Genomic DNA, 21720 nt, shown 5'->3' with positions numbered 1-21720 from the left:
TTGGGCTGGCAAGCTGATTGTACAGGTTTTAGATGACTCCAAAGGCAGTACCTCCGCGGTGCCCCCTCAAAATTGTTGTTCGTGCGAAATCTAAGAGAATGGATGTTGGATTAATTGTAAATAAGTTATCTCATTTTATTCAAATATGATTGTTTGCTCATGCATTGTGTAGACAAGCTGAAGAAAAAATGAAACTTGGCGTTGGATTGAAATTAGGTTGACCTACCAACTTCAAAGAGGAATTGACAGATGGCACAGAGCAATGCAGGAAGTTGCTGTATCCTCTGTAGTCTGTATTTGCATGTGTTAAGTTCTCACCACAGGTGTTAGGTTTCCAACACAGCTGCAATTACCCCCCCCCCCCCCTCCTTTAGTGCCGCTGTGTGTGTTTTTGTAATGTAGGGCTTTCCCAAATGAATTAAAAGGTGAGAAGAGTGGAGAAAGTTTTCAGAGTAAATTAGGAGCCTGTAACTGACAACTGCTCCAGTTACTCTCCTCGTACGAGAAAAGCAATCACTGGTTCGTCTTCTAATCTCTGTTTCTGTGTCTTTATAATGTCTCATGGTATTTGACCCTTACAATGTATACCCCTGGATGGAGGGGCACTGACAATTGTAAGTCTTCCGGAAAATATTCAGGGTATACAAATATGATGCCGTAAAGTGGCATCCATATAAAACTCGCGGGTCGCGCCAACATTACAGTTGCACATCGAGGTGCGAGCCGCAAAATAACGTCTCGTGTGTTTGAGACCCCTGGTCGAAACCAATGTTTTTCAACCTTTTTTGAGCCAAGGTGCATTTTTTTAATAAACAAACTACAGGGGTGCACCAACAGCAGAAAATGTTAAACAATGAAGCTCCACCAGGTTGTTGTACATTATTTTGAGTTTGTTGTCGTTTTCCTGTCTTGCGCTGTTATTTTGGTGGCCTTTCCTGTTTTGTTGGTGGTTTCCTGTAGCAGCTTCTCGCCTTCTTTTAAGCGCTCTTCCCTGACCTGCTTTCTATTGGCAAACAAGACTATTTCAGTTGTGCGGACGCTTTCCTTCTTGGTGCGAACATTGTTGTTTGTCATGTCATGTTCGGATGTACTCTGTGGACGCCGTCTCTGCTCCACACGCTGTAAGTTTTTGCTGTCGTCCAGCATTCTGTTTTTGTTCACTCTGTAGCCAGTTCAGTTTGACTTTCGTTTTGCATAGCCGTCCCTATGCCTCCATGCCGTTTCCTTTCCGTTTTGTTCATTTTTGGTTTAAGCGTTACATACCTTTTTACCTGCACGCCGTCTCCTGCTGTGCGCTGCATATTGGGATCGCAACAATCCTTGACACGTTCCGACCTCTACAAAGCAATAAACTACCTGCTGCCACCTACTGATATGGAGCATTACATGGTTACACAAGCACAGGCACTAGACAACGGCACATTATTTGCGGGTTATAATTGTTGATTTGCAAATATTTTTTGGACCAATTAGGTGAAGTTGCATCATTTCCCACGGCTCACCGGACAATATCTCACTAGTATGCAGCGTCACAGTGGTTTTAAAAACATTGGTTTAGGGTCCAATTTGGCTACTGTTTATTCACCAGCATCAGTTAAGTTAAAGTACCAATGATTGTCACACATACTAGATGTGGCGAAATTATTATCTGCATTTAACCCATCACCCTTAATCACCCCCTGGAAGGTGAGGGGAGCAGTGGGCAGCAGTGGGCAGCAGCGGTGCCACGCCCGGGAACCATTTTTGGTGATTTAACCCCCAATTCCAACCCTTGATGCTGAGTGCCAAGTTGGGAAGTAACGGGTCCCATTAATATAGTCTTTGGTATGACTCGGCCGGGGTTTAACTCACGACCTACCAATCTCAGGGCGGACACTATAACTACTAGGCCACTGAGTAGGTTAGTGCAGATTTGAGCGTATTTTGAAAGGTTTAGAGGCAAATATATAAGCGATCATGGAAAAACAAATACTTAAAATGGGATGGGGTGAATTAATGCAGTCTTAAGAAAAAGGTTTTAATGATTTAAACCATTTTATTCTCGCCACAACTTCACTTCATTTGACACTTTCGATATTTAGAGAAAAAAAGATTGGAGGCACATCATGTCTTTACATCTGAGGGGTCTACAATTTATGCATTAATCGGCGAGAGATAAATGTGGACTTCTTCATGCATCGCTAAGTGACGCATTTGATTGACATGACGAGTGGCCCGCTGTTGTGATCGTGACGCCCATGAGAAAAAGGATAAGTTTGTTGTTGGCCCTGTGCTGAGATGGCGACTTGTCCAGGGTGTACACCGCCTTCTGCCCAAATGCAGCTGACGTAGGCTCCAGCACCCCCTGCCACCCCAAAAAGGGACAAGCGTTAAAAAATGGATGAATGGATGTATGCAGTTTTTTTCCTACTACAAATATTAGTCTTTTCATTTACAGATCATATCTGCAGTTGTTTTTATGCTGTGAAGTTCATATTTGGTCTCATTATTTAGCTACAGTGAGGTCCACAAGTATTTCCACACTGTGCAATTTTGCAAGTTCTCCCACTTACAAATTAGGGAATGGTCTGAAATGTTCATCATATATGTATTTCCACTGTTAGAGACATACAGTGGGACAAAAAAGTATTTAGTCAGCCACCGATTGTGCAAGTTCTCCCACTTAAAATGATGGCAGAGGTCTGTAATTTTCATCATAGGTACACTTCAACTGTGAGAGACAGAATGTGAAAAAAAATCCAGGAATTCACATTATAGGAATTTTAAAGAATTTATTTGTAAATTATGGTGGAAAATAAGTATTTGGTCAACCATTCAAAGCTCTCACTGATGGAAGGAGGTTTTGGCTCAAAATCTCATGATACATGGCCCCATTCATTCTTTCCTTAACACGGATCAATCGTTCTGTCCCCTTAGCAGAAAAACAGCCCCAAAGCATGATGTTTCCACCCCCATGCTTCACAGTAGGTATGGTGTTCTTGGGATGCAACTCAGTATTCTTCTTCCTTCAAACACGACAAGTTGAGTTCATACCAAAAAGTTCTGTTTTGGTTTCATCTGACCACATGACATTCTCCCAATCCTCTGCTGTATCATCTATGTATCTATTTTGGTATAAACTCAACCGAGAAAATGACAATCTCCACATTCCACATTTCATCCCAAGTGCAGGACTAATAGACTCAAGAACTCCTTTGTCCCACACGCCATTAGACTGTACAACTCCTCTCTGGGACGGGGGGTGGGGGGTATTAGGATGACAGGGGATGCAAAACATTAACAGTGCAATACATTTTCATAACATGGTCACTACTGCCTACTTTGTCTTGTTATATTCTTATTTTACTGTTATATTGTTATTCCCATTGTTTTTATTATTTTTTGTAATATTTCTCTATTTTGTTTCCTTTTAAACCCCCATTATTTACTTTTTACTTTTTTCTTTAAATTGATCTCAACTCTGTACACTGCTGCTGGAATTTTAATTTTCCTGAAGGAACTCTCCTGAAGGAATCAATAAAGTACTATCTATCTATCTATTAATTTGAGCGAGGATGAAAGATTTGTGACCTCCCACTGGGTCATTATTGTCACCGATGTCCCACTGGGTGTGAGTTTTCCTTGCCCTTATGTGGGCCTACCGAGGATGTCGTGGTGGTTTGTGCAGCCCTTTGAGACACTAGTGATTTAGGGCTATATAAGTAAACATTGATTGATTGATTTGAGGATATTGATAGCAAGGGACTAGAAAAAAAAAAAAATCAAGTTAAAAAAAATAAAAACGCGATGCATTGGGATGGATTCAGATGTTTTTAGACACATTTACTAGGATACATCTGGGAAATCCCTTATCTTTCTATTGTGTTGCTAGAGTTTTAGTGAGTTTAATAGTACCTGATAGGCGGAATGGTGTGTCCACGGGTGTTTTGAGGCCAGTGTCTGATGGAAGTCGACGGCAGCTGTATGGACGGCACAAGCTCAGCTGATCTCCGGTAAGTGGCGACTTTTTACCACAATTTTCTCACCGAAAACTGCTGGTTGACATTAGGTCGGGATCCATGTTCGCTTGACCGCTCTGATCCATAGGAAAGCTTTACCTCCGGGAATTTTAAACAAGGAATCCCAGTATGTTTGTGTGGCTAAAGGCTAAAGCTTCCCAACTCCATCTTTCTATTTTGACTTCTCCGTTATTAATTGAAAAAATTGCAAAAGATTCAGCAACACAGATGTCCAGAATACTGTGTAATTATGCGATTACAGCAGGCCACTTTTAGCTTGGATCGGGCCGGAAAATAATGTCCGCTACAACTGGTGACGTCAAACACATACGTCATCATACGCGTCATCATACCGCGACGTTTTCAGCACAACACTTCGAGGGAAATTTTAAATTGCTATTTAGTAAACTAAAAAGGCCGTATTGGCATGTGTTGCAATGTTAATATTTCATTATTGATATATAAACTATCAGACCGCCTGGTCGGTAGTAGTGGGTTTCAGTAGGCCTTTAATCTTACTGTCAGCCTATTATTAGGTCTCTCACCCACTTCGACGGCCGTGGGTTGAAGGCGGGTCACAGTTGAGTTGTTTAGAAAGTACTTTTGTTATCTTATTTGCTAGAAATACTAGAGCGTCAAAATAAGCTCGACTTCTCTTTGTATGACAACATAGGGCGATTTCACTAGCTCTTTCCTTGTCCGTTCCCTATTCGGACACACGGAAACAACAGGTAGGAACCAATTGACGGGACTGTAAAAAATAAAATAAATCACAATACACTAAATGTGTTACCTGAACATAATAGTAATGTGACCCGTTAATACGTACATAGAATTCGTGCCTAACACAAATGACTTTCCTCGCAAAAATAAGAATAACATAGCTAATCAGATGTTACACTACGCTCGTGTGAATTCAGATAAACGGATGTGACGTCACAAGAAACAAAGCCTCCTTTTAAAGTTAAAGTAGGGCCTGTGAGAAAAATACTGTACTACATTATTGTAAAAAGCTCTTGTTCAAATCTTTTTTTGCCTTCGCTTACGTGTGATATGTGCGCAGGGGTTTCGGTAGACGTACATTTTAACCAGGCACGCGGGTAACGTAGTATCCCCACTTTTACTTTGAAAAATAAAATAGTCCGGTGTCAGGAGAGGAAACTAAACTTCCGTTGTGATCTGGTTTTTGTTTAATTGGGATTTTAATTTTTAAAATTTAGAAAAAAAATACCACGGTTGTTTTTATTTTGAAAATGTTGGCAAGTGAGCTACCAATTGTTGTTGTTTTTCTTTTACCGTAAAAACTATTTATGCAGTTTTTATGACAATGGGGGAGACGAGCCCTTGGGTAAACGTACAAAAAATAATATTTCATATAAAAAAAAGAAAAAAAAGAGTGTGCAAGAAAACAGGGATGAGGTCCCAGCTGATATCCATTCCAGCAGATGAGGCCCAACCAGCTGCAGGTGCGGAACCTGCAAACACACACAAGGGATCGAGAGGGAGAGAAGCTGTGGCCAAGATTTCGACCCCTCATGCGAGACTCCCACCAGTGAAGTATATTTATATACCGTTTTTCTCTAGTGACTCAGAGCGCTTTACATTGTGAAACCCAATATCTAAGTAACATTTTCAAAGCAGTGTGGGTGGCACTAGGAGCAGGTGGGTGAAGTGTCTTGCCCAAGGACACAACGGCAGTGACTAGGTTGGCAGAAGCGGGGATCGAACCTGGAACCCTCAAGTTGCTGTCACGGCCACTCTACCAACCGAGCTATGCCGCCCCAGGCCTGACCTGTAACTCAGTGCACAATTTGACGGGTAACTTTCTTTCAAAATGAAGCCAATATTTACACAGTGTGTGTGTGTGTGTGTGTGTGTGTGTGTGTGTGTGTGTGTGTGTGTATATATATATATCAATATATATATATATATATATATATATATATATATATTTTTTTTTTTTTTATATATATATATATATCCATCCATCTTCTTCCACTTATCCGAGGTCGGGTCACGGGGGCAGCAGCCTAAGCAGAGAAGCCCAGACTTCCCTCTCTCCAGCCACTTCGTCAGGCTCTTCTCGGGGTTCTCGAGGCGTTCCCAGGCCAGCCGGGAGACATCGTCCTCCCAAAGTGTCCTTGGTCTTCCTCGTGGCCTCCTACAGGTCGGACGTGCCCTAAACACCTCCCTAGGGAGGCGTTCGGGTGGCATCCTGACCAGATGCCCGAACCACCTCATCTGGCTCCTCTCGATGTGGAAAAGCAGCGGCTTTACTTTAAGCTTCCCCCGGATATATATATATGTATGTAAATATACACATATATAAATACATTTTATTTATTTTTATATATATATATATATATGTATTTATATACATATATATGTATATATACATGTGTATATATATATACATATATATAGTATATATATGTATACAAATATATGTATGTACATGTGTATATATATGTACACATATATATATATATATATATGTGTATATATATATATATATATATATATGTATGTATATATATATATATATATATATATATATATATATATATATATATATGTATATATGTATGTATATGTGTGTATATACCGTATTTCCTTGAATTGCCGCCGGGGCGCTAATTAATTTAAAACCTCTTCTCACTTCTGCGCTTACCAAAGGCATGCGGTAAAAGTAAGCATGCGTTAATAATTTTAAAACCTCTTCTCACTCCGGCACTTACCAAAAGTATGCAGTAAAAATTTGAGTGTGATGTAAACTTGGACCTTAAATCCTACGGAATAGCTCTTAATCTTCTTCCCTTTAGGCGATTTCAAATTACCGGTATTGAAATCAACCTCCTCCATTTTGAAAATGATGACAAGTGTCACTCGTGACGTCACGCGTTTGACCAGGCGGTAATACTAAGCATACGCTAATCATTTTGTAATTCAGGGCAGGCCCATACTCAATGCCCTGCGGCAATTCAAGGAAATACGGTATATATATATATATATATGTATATATGTGTGTGTGTTTACATACTTTAACAATATGATTGGTCATTAAGAATATGTAAAAGACCAACTCCTACTTTGTTTACTTCTGTGACGACCTCTCTAAAGTTTTGTATTTAATCAGCTGAAAGTTAAACATGGATATGTGCAGAGGGGTTTTGCATTTTCCCATCATGCCTCGTAATGGATTCAAATGGGTGTAATGTTCTGTTATAGTGATGGGACTTTTTTTTTTTATAACATCCACAAATTTCAGTGAGCAGGTTGTGTTTTGACTTTTTTTTTCCTGCACTATGACTAGGATAGGTTGTGTGGCTGGGGTCATATAAGTAAATTATGTGCCTGTATTATCAAAAAGTACACAAATCATGAAAAGCTGTACCACTGTTCTTACGTAAACATCTTGGTGAGTGAGCTGCCATTAAAAAAAAAAATGCTGTATAATCTACACATAGCAGTGCATCAATATAAATTGAAAAACTGTCGCACATTGCTCGTTATTTTTACCGTAAAATCTACAATTGCTGTTTTCACAGTGCCTTAATGTAAATGGAAACATGGTAACAGTGATGATATTATTGCACTTGGTAGCCACCCTGTAGGGGGCCGTCACGCCTAATTTCTTCCCCCCGGAATACATTTGGTGTGACAGCCCCTCTAATGCCTGAAGGACCCCAATGAGGGTGGAAGGACCTTAAAGCAGCCCTCACAGCTGCCTGTTTTAAAAGCATTATAATTGGCTGATTGTCATTGGTGAAAAATAACGGTGAGGAAAAATATTAGCATTCCAGCATGCTAAAATTTCAAGCTATTTTTTCTTTGCTAATTTTGCAGCTGTAACGCTTAAGAGTCATATAACTTGGTATTATCACACCCTCATTGGGGTCCTTCAGGCATTAGAGGGGCTGTCACGCCAAATGTCTTCCGGGGGGAAGGTTTTTGTAGGGGGGAAGAAATTTGTCGTGACAGGACCAAACAAAATGACATGACGAGCCAAATTTCACATTTTGAGCATCTCTGATCTGGATATTCAAGCATCGAGTAAATATATATATCTGACTTACGGGACCTTTTCGGGACTTGAGGGGAGGCCTAAAGGTTAAAAAAAGATATATAAAAATGGCCCGTCACAAAACAAGTCGTCATCACTTCTTTAAAGACCACTCGGCACATCTTGTCCGAAACATTTTCCTCTTTTTATTCCAAGAAAAAAAATATTTTCATCCCAAGCGATGAAATAAAACAAACTTATATTATTATTAATAATAACAACAATAATCAATCATCAAGAGGATAAGTATGACAATTCTCTACCTTTTTTGTTTGTTTTTTTTTTCCCGTTTTTTTCATTTGTCGCTTTTGTCTCCATGGTGATATTGGTCGTGATCAAACATGCTGCTAAGAAGTCTGTGGCGATGATGATGATGAAGGCGGTAAGAAGAGGAAGAGCTAGATGTTATATTTTAAAAAATTAAAAAAAAAAAGTCTCAAAGCGGACGATGGAACGTAAACACACTGGCTGAAGACAGGAAGTACTTCTCAATTGTACGACAGTAAGACTTCAGGCGTTAGCGTTGACAACATGCTAACATAGCATGTGGCGTCGGACTCGCCGCGCTCTTTTCTTTTGGGTTAGCCTCATTCGCACGCCATTGTGCTTGCGTGGTCGATAGCGGTGAGCGCTGAAGGCCGGCCAGGATGTGACCTCAACGAGCCCGTAAGCAGGGTGCTAACGCTAACTCGGTAAAATGTCAGGATGTGACCTCAACGAGCCCGTAAGCAGGGTGCTAACGTTAACTCGGTAAAATGCATTCCCACATTTCTACGAAGGCGTCTCGCGCGAACATTTTAACCTGGTATGAAGTTCCCTTTGTCCCGGCTAACTGCTAGCGGCTAACGCCGCGGAAACGTGTGTGAATGTAGCGCTTTCACTGCACATGTGCAAACCAGAATAAATAAATATGATTGAAGGCGAGGTCATGTGACCACGCCCATCACGGACGCAACGTGTGACGCGTATTCGCCGACGGAGCGGCTCCTTCGACAAAGTGATCGGCAATCGTAAATGGCGCGGTCGGCTAGCGTGGGGTTGGCGGGTGGCTCGTAAAACCAAGACAAGCTGGGAGGATCCATGATGGCGGCGGAGAGAAGGAATGGAGGGAGAGACTGCGTTTCTTTCTTTCGGGTCGGATGTATCCCTGGCGGTCTTCTGATGGGTCGGAGGTGACGAGTGGGGTCGGGGTCAGAGGTCACACATGCGTGTGTTGTGTCCATCAGCTGCTGTCAGGTGAGGCTTCACGCTCTCGATGCTGCACGCCGCCGCCCTGATGTTTGATGCTGTCCAAATATTCCTGCTGGGACACGGCCAGGACCGACGCCAGGATCTCGTCGTCCTCCCAGTCGGTCAAACCTTCAGCGAGGCGCACAGGCGCACAGACACACACACACACACACACAGAGTTTAAATGACACGCCCACAGGGGTCACAGTGGTCACAGAAGACCTTAGACCAGGGGTGTCCAAACTTTTTGACCTGCGGGCCGCAGTGGGCAAAAAAAATTTGTCCGAAAGCCGACTGCATGTAAAGTAACTATATATATATATATATATATATATATATATATATATATATATGTATATATATATATATATATATATATATATATATATATATATGTATTTATGTCTTAATCAGATTATCCAGAGAATAGTGCTCGATACTGTGGTAGAGCGCAGTATATGTATGTGTGGGGAAAAAAAATCACAAGACTATTTAATCTCTACAGAACTGTTTCATGAGGGGTTCCCTCAAACATCAGGAGATTTTAACGGAAGCATTCACATACAATGGTTTATATAGGGCACAGAACGGGTAGGTACAGGCAGGTGATGTAGGGGCGTGGTGATTGGCTCATGTGTTACCTAGGAGGTGTGTCCTTCTGTGATGGCATGCTGATACAATTTCACTGTGCTTGTTGAAGGATGACAGCTCTGGGTGATATATAATAAACAGTTTCTATTTTAAGCATAGGTCGCATCTTTTATTACCACTGTTGTAAGGTGTGCTGCATGCAAGAATTTGACATGTTATTGAATATTCAAAGCTGAATTCGACCAAGTAACAACCGCCGTACCAGAAAGCACTTGATGAAAGTGGATACAACTTCACCCTCACCTACGAACCCACGCCAGGAAACCAACCAAAAAAGAGCAGAAAACGAAACATCATCATCTGGTACAACCCCCCATACAGCAAAAACGTCTCAACAAATGTTGGCCACAAGCTCCTCACTCTGATCGACAAACACTTCCCCAAAGGCAACACCCTAAGAAAGGTATTCAACAAGAACAGCATTAAATTGAGCTACAGCTGTATGAATAACATACAACAAATTATTTAAAATCACAATAAAGCACAAATGTAACTGCCGCAAAAAACCTAATTGCCCTCTCAAAGGGGGGTGATAACAAACATCACTCGTTTACCAATCGAAGGTAACACGCAAGGACATTAACACATCCGACACGTACGTAGGATTAACCGAGGGGGAGTTCAAAACCAGATGGAACAATCACAAGGCTTCTTTTAAAAACAAAATCTGCGGAATTCTACAGAACTCAGCAAGCACATTTGGAACCTCTAAGACAATAATGTTGAATATTCCATAACATGGCAAATTCTTGCATCCAGCACACTTTACAACAGTGGTAATAAAAGATGCATCCTATGCTTAAAAGAGAAATTGTTTATTATATACCAACCACAGCTGTCATCCCTCAACAAGCGCAGTGAAATTGTATCAGCATGCCGTCACAGAAGGAGACACCTCCTAGGTCACTGGTCCCCAACCTTTTTGTATCCGCGGACCGGTCAACGCTTAATAATTTGTCCCGCGGCCCATGGTGGGGGGGTCCTTATTTTTAAAATTTATTTATTTATTTTTTTTCTTTGTCATGAAAAAGGGACGTTTTTGTCATGAAAAAGGGAGGTTTTTGTGGTTGGTGCACTAATTGTAAGTGTATATTTTGTTTTTTATGTTGATTTAATAAAAAATTCTGCGGCCCGGTGGTTGGGGACCACTGTCCTAGGTAACACATGAGGCAATCACCACGCCCCTACGCCTGCCTGTACCTATCCGTTCTGTGCCCTATATAAACCGTGGTATGTGAATGCTTCCATTAAAATCTCCTGATGATTGAGAAAACCCCTCATGACAGTTCTGTAGAGATGAAGTAGTCTTGTGATTTTTCTTCCCACACATACATACATACATACATACATACATATATATATATATATATATATATATATATATATATATATATATATATATATATATATATATATATATATATATATATATATATACATACATACACACACATGCATTAATGTATACATATCTATATATATATCTTTTTTTTTTACACATCACTATACATATATATATTTATACATATATATTTTTATACACATTTATGTATATATATATATTTATTTATTTTTTTACACATCTTTATACACATTGGGGTGTGGGAAAAAAATATATTCGAATTCGAACCGCGATTCTCACGTTGTGCGATTCAGAATCGATTCTCTCTTTTTTGTTTTATCAATACAACAAAACAATACACAGCAAAACCATAACAATGCAATCCAATTCCAAAACCAAACCTGACCCAGCAACACTCAGAACTGCAATAAACAGAGCAATTGAGAGAAGACACAAACACGACACAGAACAAACCAAAAGTAGTGAAACAAAAATTAATATAATCAACAACGGTATCAATATTAATTATAATTTCAGCATAGCAGTGATTAAAAATCCCTCACTGACATTATCATTAGACATTTATAAAAATTAAAAAAAAGAACAATAGTGTCACAGTGGCTTACACTTGCATCGCATCTCATAAGTTTGACAACACACTGTGTCCAATATTTTCATAAAGGTAAAATAAGTCAGATTTTTGGTTTGTTTAATAGTTAAAACAAATTGAGATTATTGCAATCAGTTGATAAAACATTGTCCTTTACAATTATAAAAGCTTTTTTACAAAAATCTACTACTCTGCTTACATGTCAGCAGACTGGGGTAGATCCTGCTGAAATCCTATGTATTGAATGAATAAAGAATCCTTTTAAATCGGGAAAAAAATCGTTTTTGAATCGAGAATCGTGTTGAATGGAGAAAAAAAAAAAATCGATTTTGAATCGAATCGTGACCCCAAGAATCGATATTGAATCAAATCGTGGGACACCCAAAGATTCGCAGCCCTTATATATATATACATATATATATATGTGTGTATATATATATACACACACACACACACACACACACACACACACACACACACACACACACACACACACACACACACACACACACACACACTCATATATATACACACACATACATACATACATAAATATATACACATAGATATAAATACATACATACGTATATATACATATATATACATACATACATATATACATATTTACATACACATATACACATAAATATATATACATATATATACACATACATACATATACATACATACATATATACATATTTACATACACACATATATATATATTTATCCACAGGCCGGGCGCGTGTCAAACGTGGCCGACTTCCTCTCTCTCCCTGCTATGGGGGGCGCGGCCGGACGGGTGCACCGCCTGAGTCTGGCGGGGGAGGCATGTGGAGAGGGGTATGTTCCACGCGTTCCCCGCGGGCGGGGTGTGTGCAGGGGCCGGCCATGAAGCACCCAACAGGTGAGTGGATACCTCAGCTGGAACGAGTTATCTAATCATCTGTTCCCTTTATTAGCAGCGCTGGAGACCAAGAAGGGAGAGAGACGAACGAGAGAGCAGACAGCTGAAAAGCTGGAGAGAGACTGAACAAGATTCATTTTGTAAAGAAAATAAAACGGTGTAACAAACTGTGTGGTACTGTTGGCCGAAGAAACCCGGGGCAGACGAAGGAAACCTCTACACACATATATACATACATATATACATATATATATACACATATATACATACATATATATATACGCATATATACATACATATATATATACACATATATATATATATATATATATATATATATATATATATATTAGGGCTACGAATCTTTGGGTATCCCACAATTCGATTCAATATCGATTCTTGGGGTCGCGATTCGATAAAATATAGATTTTTTTCGATTCAACGCAATTCTCGATTCAAAAAAGATATTTTTCCAATTCAAAATGATTCTGTATTCATTCAATACATAGGATTTTCAGCAGGATCCACCCCAGTCTGCTGACATGCTAGCAGAGTAGTAGATTTAAAAAAAAAAAAGCTTTTATAATTATAAAGGACAATATTTTATCAACTGATTGAAATAATGTAAATTTATTTTAACTGTTAAACGAACCAAAAATCTGACTTATTTCATCTTTGTGAAAACATTGGACTGAGTGTGTTGTCAAGCTTATGAGATGCGATGCAAGTATAAGTCACTGTGACACTATTGTTCTTTTTTTAAATTTTTTATAAATGTCCAATGATAATGTAAATGAGGGATTTTTAATCACTGCTATGCTGAAATTATAACTAATATTGATATTGTGGTTGATAATATTCATTTTTGTTTCACTACTTTTGGTTTGTTCTGTGTCGTGTTTGTGTCTCCTCTCAATTGTTCTGTTTATTGCAGTTCTTAGTGTTGCTGGGTCAGGTTTGGTTTTGGAATTGGATTGCATTGTTATGGTATTGCTGTGTAGTGGTTTGTTGGATTGGTTAAAAGAAAAAACAATCGATTCTGAATCGCACATCGTATTTGATTCGATTCGTATTCGAATCAATTTTTTCCTACACCCCTAATATATATATATATATATATATATATATATATATATATATATATATATATATATATATATATATATGTGTGTGTGTGTTTTAGTGTCCACAAAGTTCAGTGAGCAGGTTGTGACCACGCGTGTTGACTTTTTGTGTCTGTTGCATTTTAATATTTTGTGCCATGAGCAGGAAAGGTTGCTTGGATTGGGTCATATAAGTCTATGCTGTGCTGTGTATACTTCAACGTACAAGTCATGGTCGTTCACTTCATTTACTCACATTGTCCACAAGACGGGGGCACATTTGCAGCAGTTCGCCTGTCAGGTATTTACAATTAAATTTGGACACCCCTGCCTTAGACCTTAGTCTTACCAAACGCTGTAGGTGACATCTCCTGCATGATGGCTCTGTACTCTAAATGATGCCGACTTGGATTACTGGGACCTACACACACACACACACACACACACACACAAACACACACTATTGAGGTGCCCGCCAAACAGGAAGTGGCTCAGGTTGGTGTGTCCGTGGCAAGCGTTACCTGGCGCACACGGCGAGGGCGGTTTGTTGAGGATGAGGGCGGAGCCTGCCGGGGACGGGGGCTTGATGGCGGTCGACGTGGCGCTCGTCAGGTCCGGGTGGGTGGGGTCGGCGTCCCGTTGCCGTGGCGACCGAGCGCTCCAGTCGTCTAGGCCGCTGGAGGCCGACGCCGTGGCCGAGCTGCAGGTGGCGCTGGCTTTCCTGGGCTGCGGGGGGGGCAGAGAGGAAATGAAAAACATAAAAGGGCCGGTGGAGCCGAGGGCTGACCTGTCGGGCCTGCTTCTCCTGGTCGCGCAGCCACTGCAGGTACGACTCCCTGGCCACCTGCTCCTCGATGGCCTCGCACGTGGCCTCCCAGTCGCTGGCTCGCTTCTTGTCCTCCAGCATCTGCTGCTCGATCCACGACTCCTCCGATGTTTTGATGGCCGACTTCATCAGAGTCTGCTCCGCGTACTGGGGAGTGGGCAGAGAAGCATTACTTGAAGTGCAAATACGTTGTCCCAATTCAGGTCACATGACACCTACAATCACACCTATGGCAATATATGTTCCTACGGGGATTCGAACCCTCAATCTCCTGACTGTCAGGCTGACATGCGAACCACTAGGCCACAATGGAAACAACTGGAATAACTTGGACTGATGAATAATATTCAGAATATGAGGCCGTTGGCATGCGCTACATTAACGGGCTTTCCATCCATCCATCCATTTTCTACCGCTTGTCCCTTTTGGGGTCACGGGGGGTGCTGGAGCCTATCTCAGTTGCATTCGGGCGGAAGGGGTTGTAAACCATGGACAAGTTGCCACCTTATTGGGCTTTCCATTCTCTTATTTCTTTGTTGAAGCCCTCCACAAATACCTTTTGGAACGCCACAGAAGGATTTGGCGCCGTCATGAATTTGTAATTCAACATTTGGCTCGATTGTCTCAGCTGCCTCATAACGGCTTGTCATTAAAAGTCCATCCAACATACTTGCCAACCTTGAGACCTCTGAATTCGGGAGATGGGGGGTTGTAGCGAGGGGTATATATATTTTCAACTATTTCTTGAAAATATATACATGTATTTATAAAAATATAAATACATACACATATAAAAAATATACACACACACACACACACACGCACACACATATATATATATATATATAGTGGGGCAAAAAAGTATTTAGTCAGCCACCGATTGTGCAAGTTCTCCCACTTAAAATGATGACAGAGGTCTGTAATTTTCATCATAGGTACACTTCAACTGTGAGAGACAGAATGTGAAAAAAAAATCCAGGAATTCACATTGTAGGAATTTTAAATAATTTATTTGTAAATTATGGTGGAAAATAAGTACTTGGTCAACCATTCAAAGCTCTCACCGATGGAAGGTAGTTTTGGCTCAAAATCTCACGATACATGGCCCCATTCATTCTTTCCGTAAAGGGGAACATTATGACAATTTCAAAAGGGTTAAAAACAATAAAAATCAGTTCCCAGTGGCTTGTATTTTTTGAAGTTTTTTTCAAAATTTTACCGGTCCCGGAATATCCCTAAAAAAAGATTTAAAGTGCTTGATTTTCGCTATTTGCGATGCGACTATCCATTTCCCTGTGACGTCATACAGTGCTGCCAATGTAAACAAACAATGGCGAATAGCACAGCAAGATATAGCGACATTAGGTCGGATTCAGACTCTGATTTCAGCAGTTTAAGCGATTCAACAGATTACGCATGTATTGAAACGGATGGTTGGAGTATAAAAGTATTGAAGAAGAAACTGAAGCAATTGAGCGAATAGCTATTGACGCTATTCATAGCCATAGCATGGCCGAATAGCTGCGTTAGCATCGCCGGTAAAATGTGCGGACCAAACGATCAGGACTTTCGCATCTCGTGACACTGGAGCAACTTAAATCCTTCGATTGGTAAGTGTTTTGTTCGCATTAAATGTGGGTGGAAGTAAACGTAATATAGTTGCAAATGCATCTGCAAGTTATCCATACATCTCTGTGCCATGTCTGCTTTAGCACCGCCGGTAAATAGCATGTTAGCGTCGATTAGCATAGCATGTTAGCATCGATTAGCTGGCAGTCACGCCGCGACCAAATATGTCTGATTAGCACATACGTCAACATCAACAAAACTCACCTTTGTGATTTTGTTGACTTTATCGATGCAAATGCATCTGCAGGTTATCCATACATCTCTGTGCCATGTCTGTCATCGCCAGTAAAATGTGCAGATACTCTGGCACATTGAATTGTGGTCTGGCGGCAGACACTTTCACATCTTTGGGCCAGTGGTGCAGCTTGAATCCCTCCCTGTTAGTGTTGTTACACCCTCCGACAACACACCGACGAGGCATGATGTCTCCAAAGTTCCAAAAAATAGTCGAAAAAACGAAAAATAACAGAGCTGAGACCCAATGTTTGCAATGTGTTGAAAATGAAAATGGCGGCTGTATTACCTCGGAGACGTCACGTTCTGACGTCATCGCAAAAAGAGTGATAAACAGAAAGACGTTTAATTCGCCAAAATTCACCCATTTAGAGTTTGGAAATCGGTTAAAAAAATATATGGTCTTTTTTCTGCACCATCAAGGTATATATTGATGCTTACATAGGTCTGGTGATAATGTTCCCTTTTAAGGTCCCCCCTCCTCAGACAATTTTTTCACACGGGTAAGTGCGCCGTGTATTTCTTGAATCTCCGGCTCTTAGCTTTGTATGGACTCATTGAACGTTTACAAACTGAGTTCAAAGAGGAAGTGACACCAGAAAGACATCGCCCCAAACAGGAAGTGAAGTCAGAAAGGACGCGCCACAGCCAGCTTCATAATAAAGCGGTTTCGTAACTCGGAGCTAACCACTGAAATTATGGAACCGAGTCATCCAGACATTTCCTTTTGTCTGTACAGACGCTTATGGAAATCACACATGAATACCTTAAAGGGGAACATTATCACCAAACCTATGCAAGCGTCAATATATACCTTGATGGTGCAGAAAAAAGACCATGTATTTTTTTAACCGATTTCCGACCTCTAAATGGGTGAATTTTGGTAAATTAAACGACTTTCATCGGTCTTTTAGCGATGACGTCAGAACGTGACGTCACCGAGGTAACACACCCGCCATTTTCATTTTCACATTACAAACACCGGGTCTCAGCTCTGTTATTTCCCGTTTTTTCGACTATTTTTTGGAACCTTGGAGACATCATGCCTCGTCGATGTGTTGTCGGAGGTTGTAACAACACTAACAGGGAGGGATTCAAGTTGCACCACTGGCAAGAAATCTGCCGCCAGACCCCCAATGAATTTGCCAGAGTGTCCGCACATTTTACCGGCGATGCTAAGACAGACATGTATGGATAACCTGCAGATGCATTTGCAACGATTAAGTCAACGAAATCACAAAGGTGAGTTTTGTTGATGTTGTTGACTTATGTGGTAATCAGACATATTTGGTCACGGCATGACTGCCAGGTAATCGATGCTAACATGCTATTTACGCTAGCTGTATGTACATTTGAAACTAGATACCCACATTTAATGCGAAACAAACACTTACCAATCGACGGATTTAAGGTACTCCAGTGTCACAAGATGCGAAAGTCCTGATCGTTTGGTCTGCACATTTTACCGGCGATGCTAATAAGGCAGCCATGCTATGGGCCACTTCATTAGGTACACCCATGCTATTGCCGAATAGCGTCAATAGCTATTCGCTCAATAGCTTCAATTTCTTCTTCAATTTCGTTTTCGCTATCTGCCTCCATACTCCGACCATCTGTTTCAATACATGCGTAATCTGTTGAATCGCTTAAGACGCTGAAATCCGAGTGTGAATCCGAGCTAATGTCGCTATATCTTGCTGTGGTAACCGCCATGTTGTTTGTATTGGCAGCCCTGTATGACGTCACAGGGAAATGGACAGTCGTATCGCAAATAGCGAAAATCAAGAACTTTAAAGCTTTTTTTAGGGATATTCCGGGAGGTGTAAAATTCGGAAAAAAACTTCGAAAAATAAAACAAGCCACTGGGAACTGATTTTTATTGTTTTTAACCCTTTTGAAATTGTGATAATGTTCCCCTTTAAGAGAAAGCGATTGCAGCTATTTGGGATACAACACTTCTCAGACGGCAAGAGAACTTTCCAATGTCCAGGTCAGCTGTGATTCTACTTTGCGAAAAACTTTGTCCATTTGTGGAAGGAGAGTCAACGAGAATGCGGGCTCCATGGATGTGACTAAAGAGGTAGCGTGTGCTTTGTATTACATTGCCGTCGAGTGAAGACTATGGAAAACGGCGAATGCATTTGGACTGGCAAAGCAGACTGTATCAGTTATTGTCCGCCATGTATGTCGCGGACTCAACGTCTAGGTTGTTGGTGACTTTAAATACATTAAGTCACCAACAACGAATGGACAATGAATGAAGGCAAAAGAGTGAAGATTGTCCTGACCAGATATCTAGATCCCAAGTTTGATTGAGGTAAAATGTTCTTTGTCACATTGTGTACTTTTACGAGTCCAATAAAGATTTTATTAATTTATGATGTGTCAGGTGTGATTCACTACAATAGAGCCCCAAAGCACACTGGATTCCAGTTAATTGAAATACCACAACCCTGGATATTGTTTAGATAAGTTAAACTTAAGAATTTACACACAAAGCAACACTGAAGATGGCTATGACGTACGCAATTTCCGCGCATGCGTATTAGGTCGCGTTGCGCAGGTTGACGGAGGGGAAGGGGGAGGGGTATTTAAATGACCATTGTGTGTTTGTGGACACGGATAAGGTGAGGTGGGATTTACCCTAGATAACAATAGCCGGTTTAGTGTAGAAGGGGCCTGAAGGTAATCCCAGACATCCAGCGGTGGAAGCTCATTTCTGCCGCTTGTATTCGCGACCTTGTCCTTTCGGTCAGTACTCAAAGTTCATGACCATAGGTGAGGGTAGGAACGTAGACGGACCTGTAAATCGAGAGCTTTGCCTTCTGGCTCAGCTCCTTCTTCACCACAACCGACTGGTGCAGTGACCGCATCACTGCAGACGCAGCATCAATCCGTCTGTCAATCTCGGGTTCCATTCGTCCCTCACTCGTGAACAAGACCCCGAGATACCGCTACTTGCACTCCTCCGCTTGAGGCAGAACTATACTCCGGACCCAAGCCGTGCAGTCCACCCTTTTCGGACTGACAACCATGGTGTCAGATTTGGAGGCGCTGATCCTCATCCCAGCAGCTGCAAACCGCCCCAGTGAACACTGAAGGTCCCAGCCCGATGAAGACAGCAGGATCATCTGCATAAAGCAGGGATGCGATCCTCTGGCCACCAAACTGGAAAGCCTCCACACCCTGACTACGCTCAAGAAATCCTGTCCATAAAGATAATGAACAGGACCGGTGACACGGCGGAGTCCATGTCTGATTTACTACCAGACTCCTGCTCTGTTTGTACAGGGACCGTGCGGCGCGTAGCAACCAATCCTGGACCCCGTACTCCTGGAGCACCCCCCACAAGACACGTAATGCTAAATTTGACCAGTAGAGTGCGACAACGCTAAAAGTAATTTCCACAGACATATAATCAATCAATCAATCAATGTTTATTTCTATAGCCCTAAATTACAAGTGTCTCAAAGGGCTGCAAAGGCCACAACGACATCTTTGACGTATAATCCTTGATATCCCTCAAACACTCTTATTTTGATAAAGCATAGAGATCTGTTCCATTGCACAGTAGTGTTGTCCAGATACCAACATTTTGGTACCGGTACCAAAATGATATCGATACTTTTCGGTACTTTTATAAATAAAGGGGACCACAAAAAAATTGCATTATTGGTTTTATTTTAACAACATAATCTTTGGGTACGGTAAACATATGTTTACTATTGGAAGTTTGTCCTTAAATAAAATAGTGAACATAAAAGACAGCTTGTCTTTTAGTAGTAAGTAAACAAACAAAGGCTCCTAATTAGTCTGCTGACATATGCAGTAACATATTGTGTCATTTATATAACTATTATTTTGTCAACATCATTAAGGATATTTTGAAGAGGTTCATTTAGCCCAGTGGTTCTCATATGGGGGTACGCGTACCCCTGTGGGTACTTGAAAGTATGTCAAGGGGTATGTGAGATTTTTTGGAAAATACCGTATTTCCTTGAATTGCCGCAGGGTATATAGTATGTGCCTGCCTTGAATTACTGCCGGGTCAAACTCGCTTCGCAAAAAAAATTAGCGCATGCTTAGTATTACCGCCTTGTCAAACTCGTGACGTCACGAGTGACACTTCCCCTGTCATCATTCTCAAAATGGGGGAGGCTGATTTCAATACCGGTAATTTGAAATCGCATAAAGGGAAGAAGATTAAGAGCTATTCAATAGGATTTAAGGTCCAAGCTTACATCACACTCAAATTTTTACTGCATGCCTTTGGTAAGTGCCGGAGTGAGAAGAGGTTTTAAAATAATTGGCACATGCTTACTTTTACCGCATGCCTTTGGTAAGCGCAGGAGTGAGAAGAGGTTTTAAATTAATTAGCGCCCCTATTTAAGGAAATAAGGTATTCTAAAAACAGCAACAATTCAAAAATCCTTTATAAATATATTTATTGAATGATATTTCAACAAAATATGAATGTAAGTTCCTAAACAGTGAAAAGAAATGCAACAATGCAATATTCAGTGTTGACAGCTAGATTTTTTTGTGGACATGTCCCATAAATATTGATGTTAAAGATTTCTTTTTTTTGTGAAGAAATGTTTAGAATGAAGTTCATGAATCCAGATGGATCTCTATTACAATCCCCAAAGAGGGCACTTTAAGTTGATGATTACTTCTATGTGTAGAAATCTTTATTTATAATTGAATCACCTGTTTATTTTTCAACAAGTTTTTTGTTATTTTTATATATTTTTTTCCAAATAGTTCAAGAAAGACCACTCCAAATGAGCAATTTTTTGCAATGTTATACAATTTAATAAATCAAAAACTGATGACATAGTGCTGTATTTTACTTCTTTATCTCTTTTTTTCAACCAAAAATGCTTTGCTCTGATTAGGGGGTACTTGAATTAAAAAAATGTTCACAGAAATAAGGTTGAGAACCACTGATTTAGCCTACTGATGTGTATTTATAAATGGTTGATTTATATAAGCTAGTAAGGTAAAGTTTTGTACCTGACAAGTTTCATCTACCTTGCTTCTCCAGCCTTTATCAGAGGTGTCACGTGATGTTAGCGTGACGTCATCTGTGACATGTTACATGGATTGTTTCATCCCAAGGATCAG

The 21720-nt window shown here is 40.6% G+C and overlaps 1 protein-coding gene across 2 annotated transcripts in view; it reads right to left on the bottom strand.

Moving 5' to 3' along the window:
• Positions 1 to 8184: 8184 nt before the first annotated feature.
• otud5a (OTU deubiquitinase 5a) overlaps positions 8185 to 21720 on the bottom strand; it is a 29906-nt gene continuing 16370 nt past the window's right edge. For both annotated transcript variants that reach the window (XM_061889074.1, XM_061889075.1), the window contains exons 6-9: positions 14692 to 14877; positions 14426 to 14630; positions 14254 to 14325; positions 8185 to 9420 (exon numbers count right to left, since the gene is read on the bottom strand). In XM_061889074.1, coding sequence (XP_061745058.1) covers positions 9284 to 9420; positions 14254 to 14325; positions 14426 to 14630; positions 14692 to 14877 — 600 coding nt within the window. In that variant the 3' untranslated portion in view covers positions 8185 to 9283. The remainder of the gene's footprint in view (positions 9421 to 14253; positions 14326 to 14425; positions 14631 to 14691; positions 14878 to 21720) is intronic.

This window comes from Nerophis ophidion, linkage group LG27, assembly GCF_033978795.1.
Source record: "Nerophis ophidion isolate RoL-2023_Sa linkage group LG27, RoL_Noph_v1.0, whole genome shotgun sequence".
Classification (NCBI taxonomy): domain Eukaryota; kingdom Metazoa; phylum Chordata; class Actinopteri; order Syngnathiformes; family Syngnathidae; genus Nerophis; species Nerophis ophidion.
The sequence above is the reverse complement of the archived record's forward strand: the minus strand, read 5'-3'. Positions and strand labels throughout refer to the sequence as shown.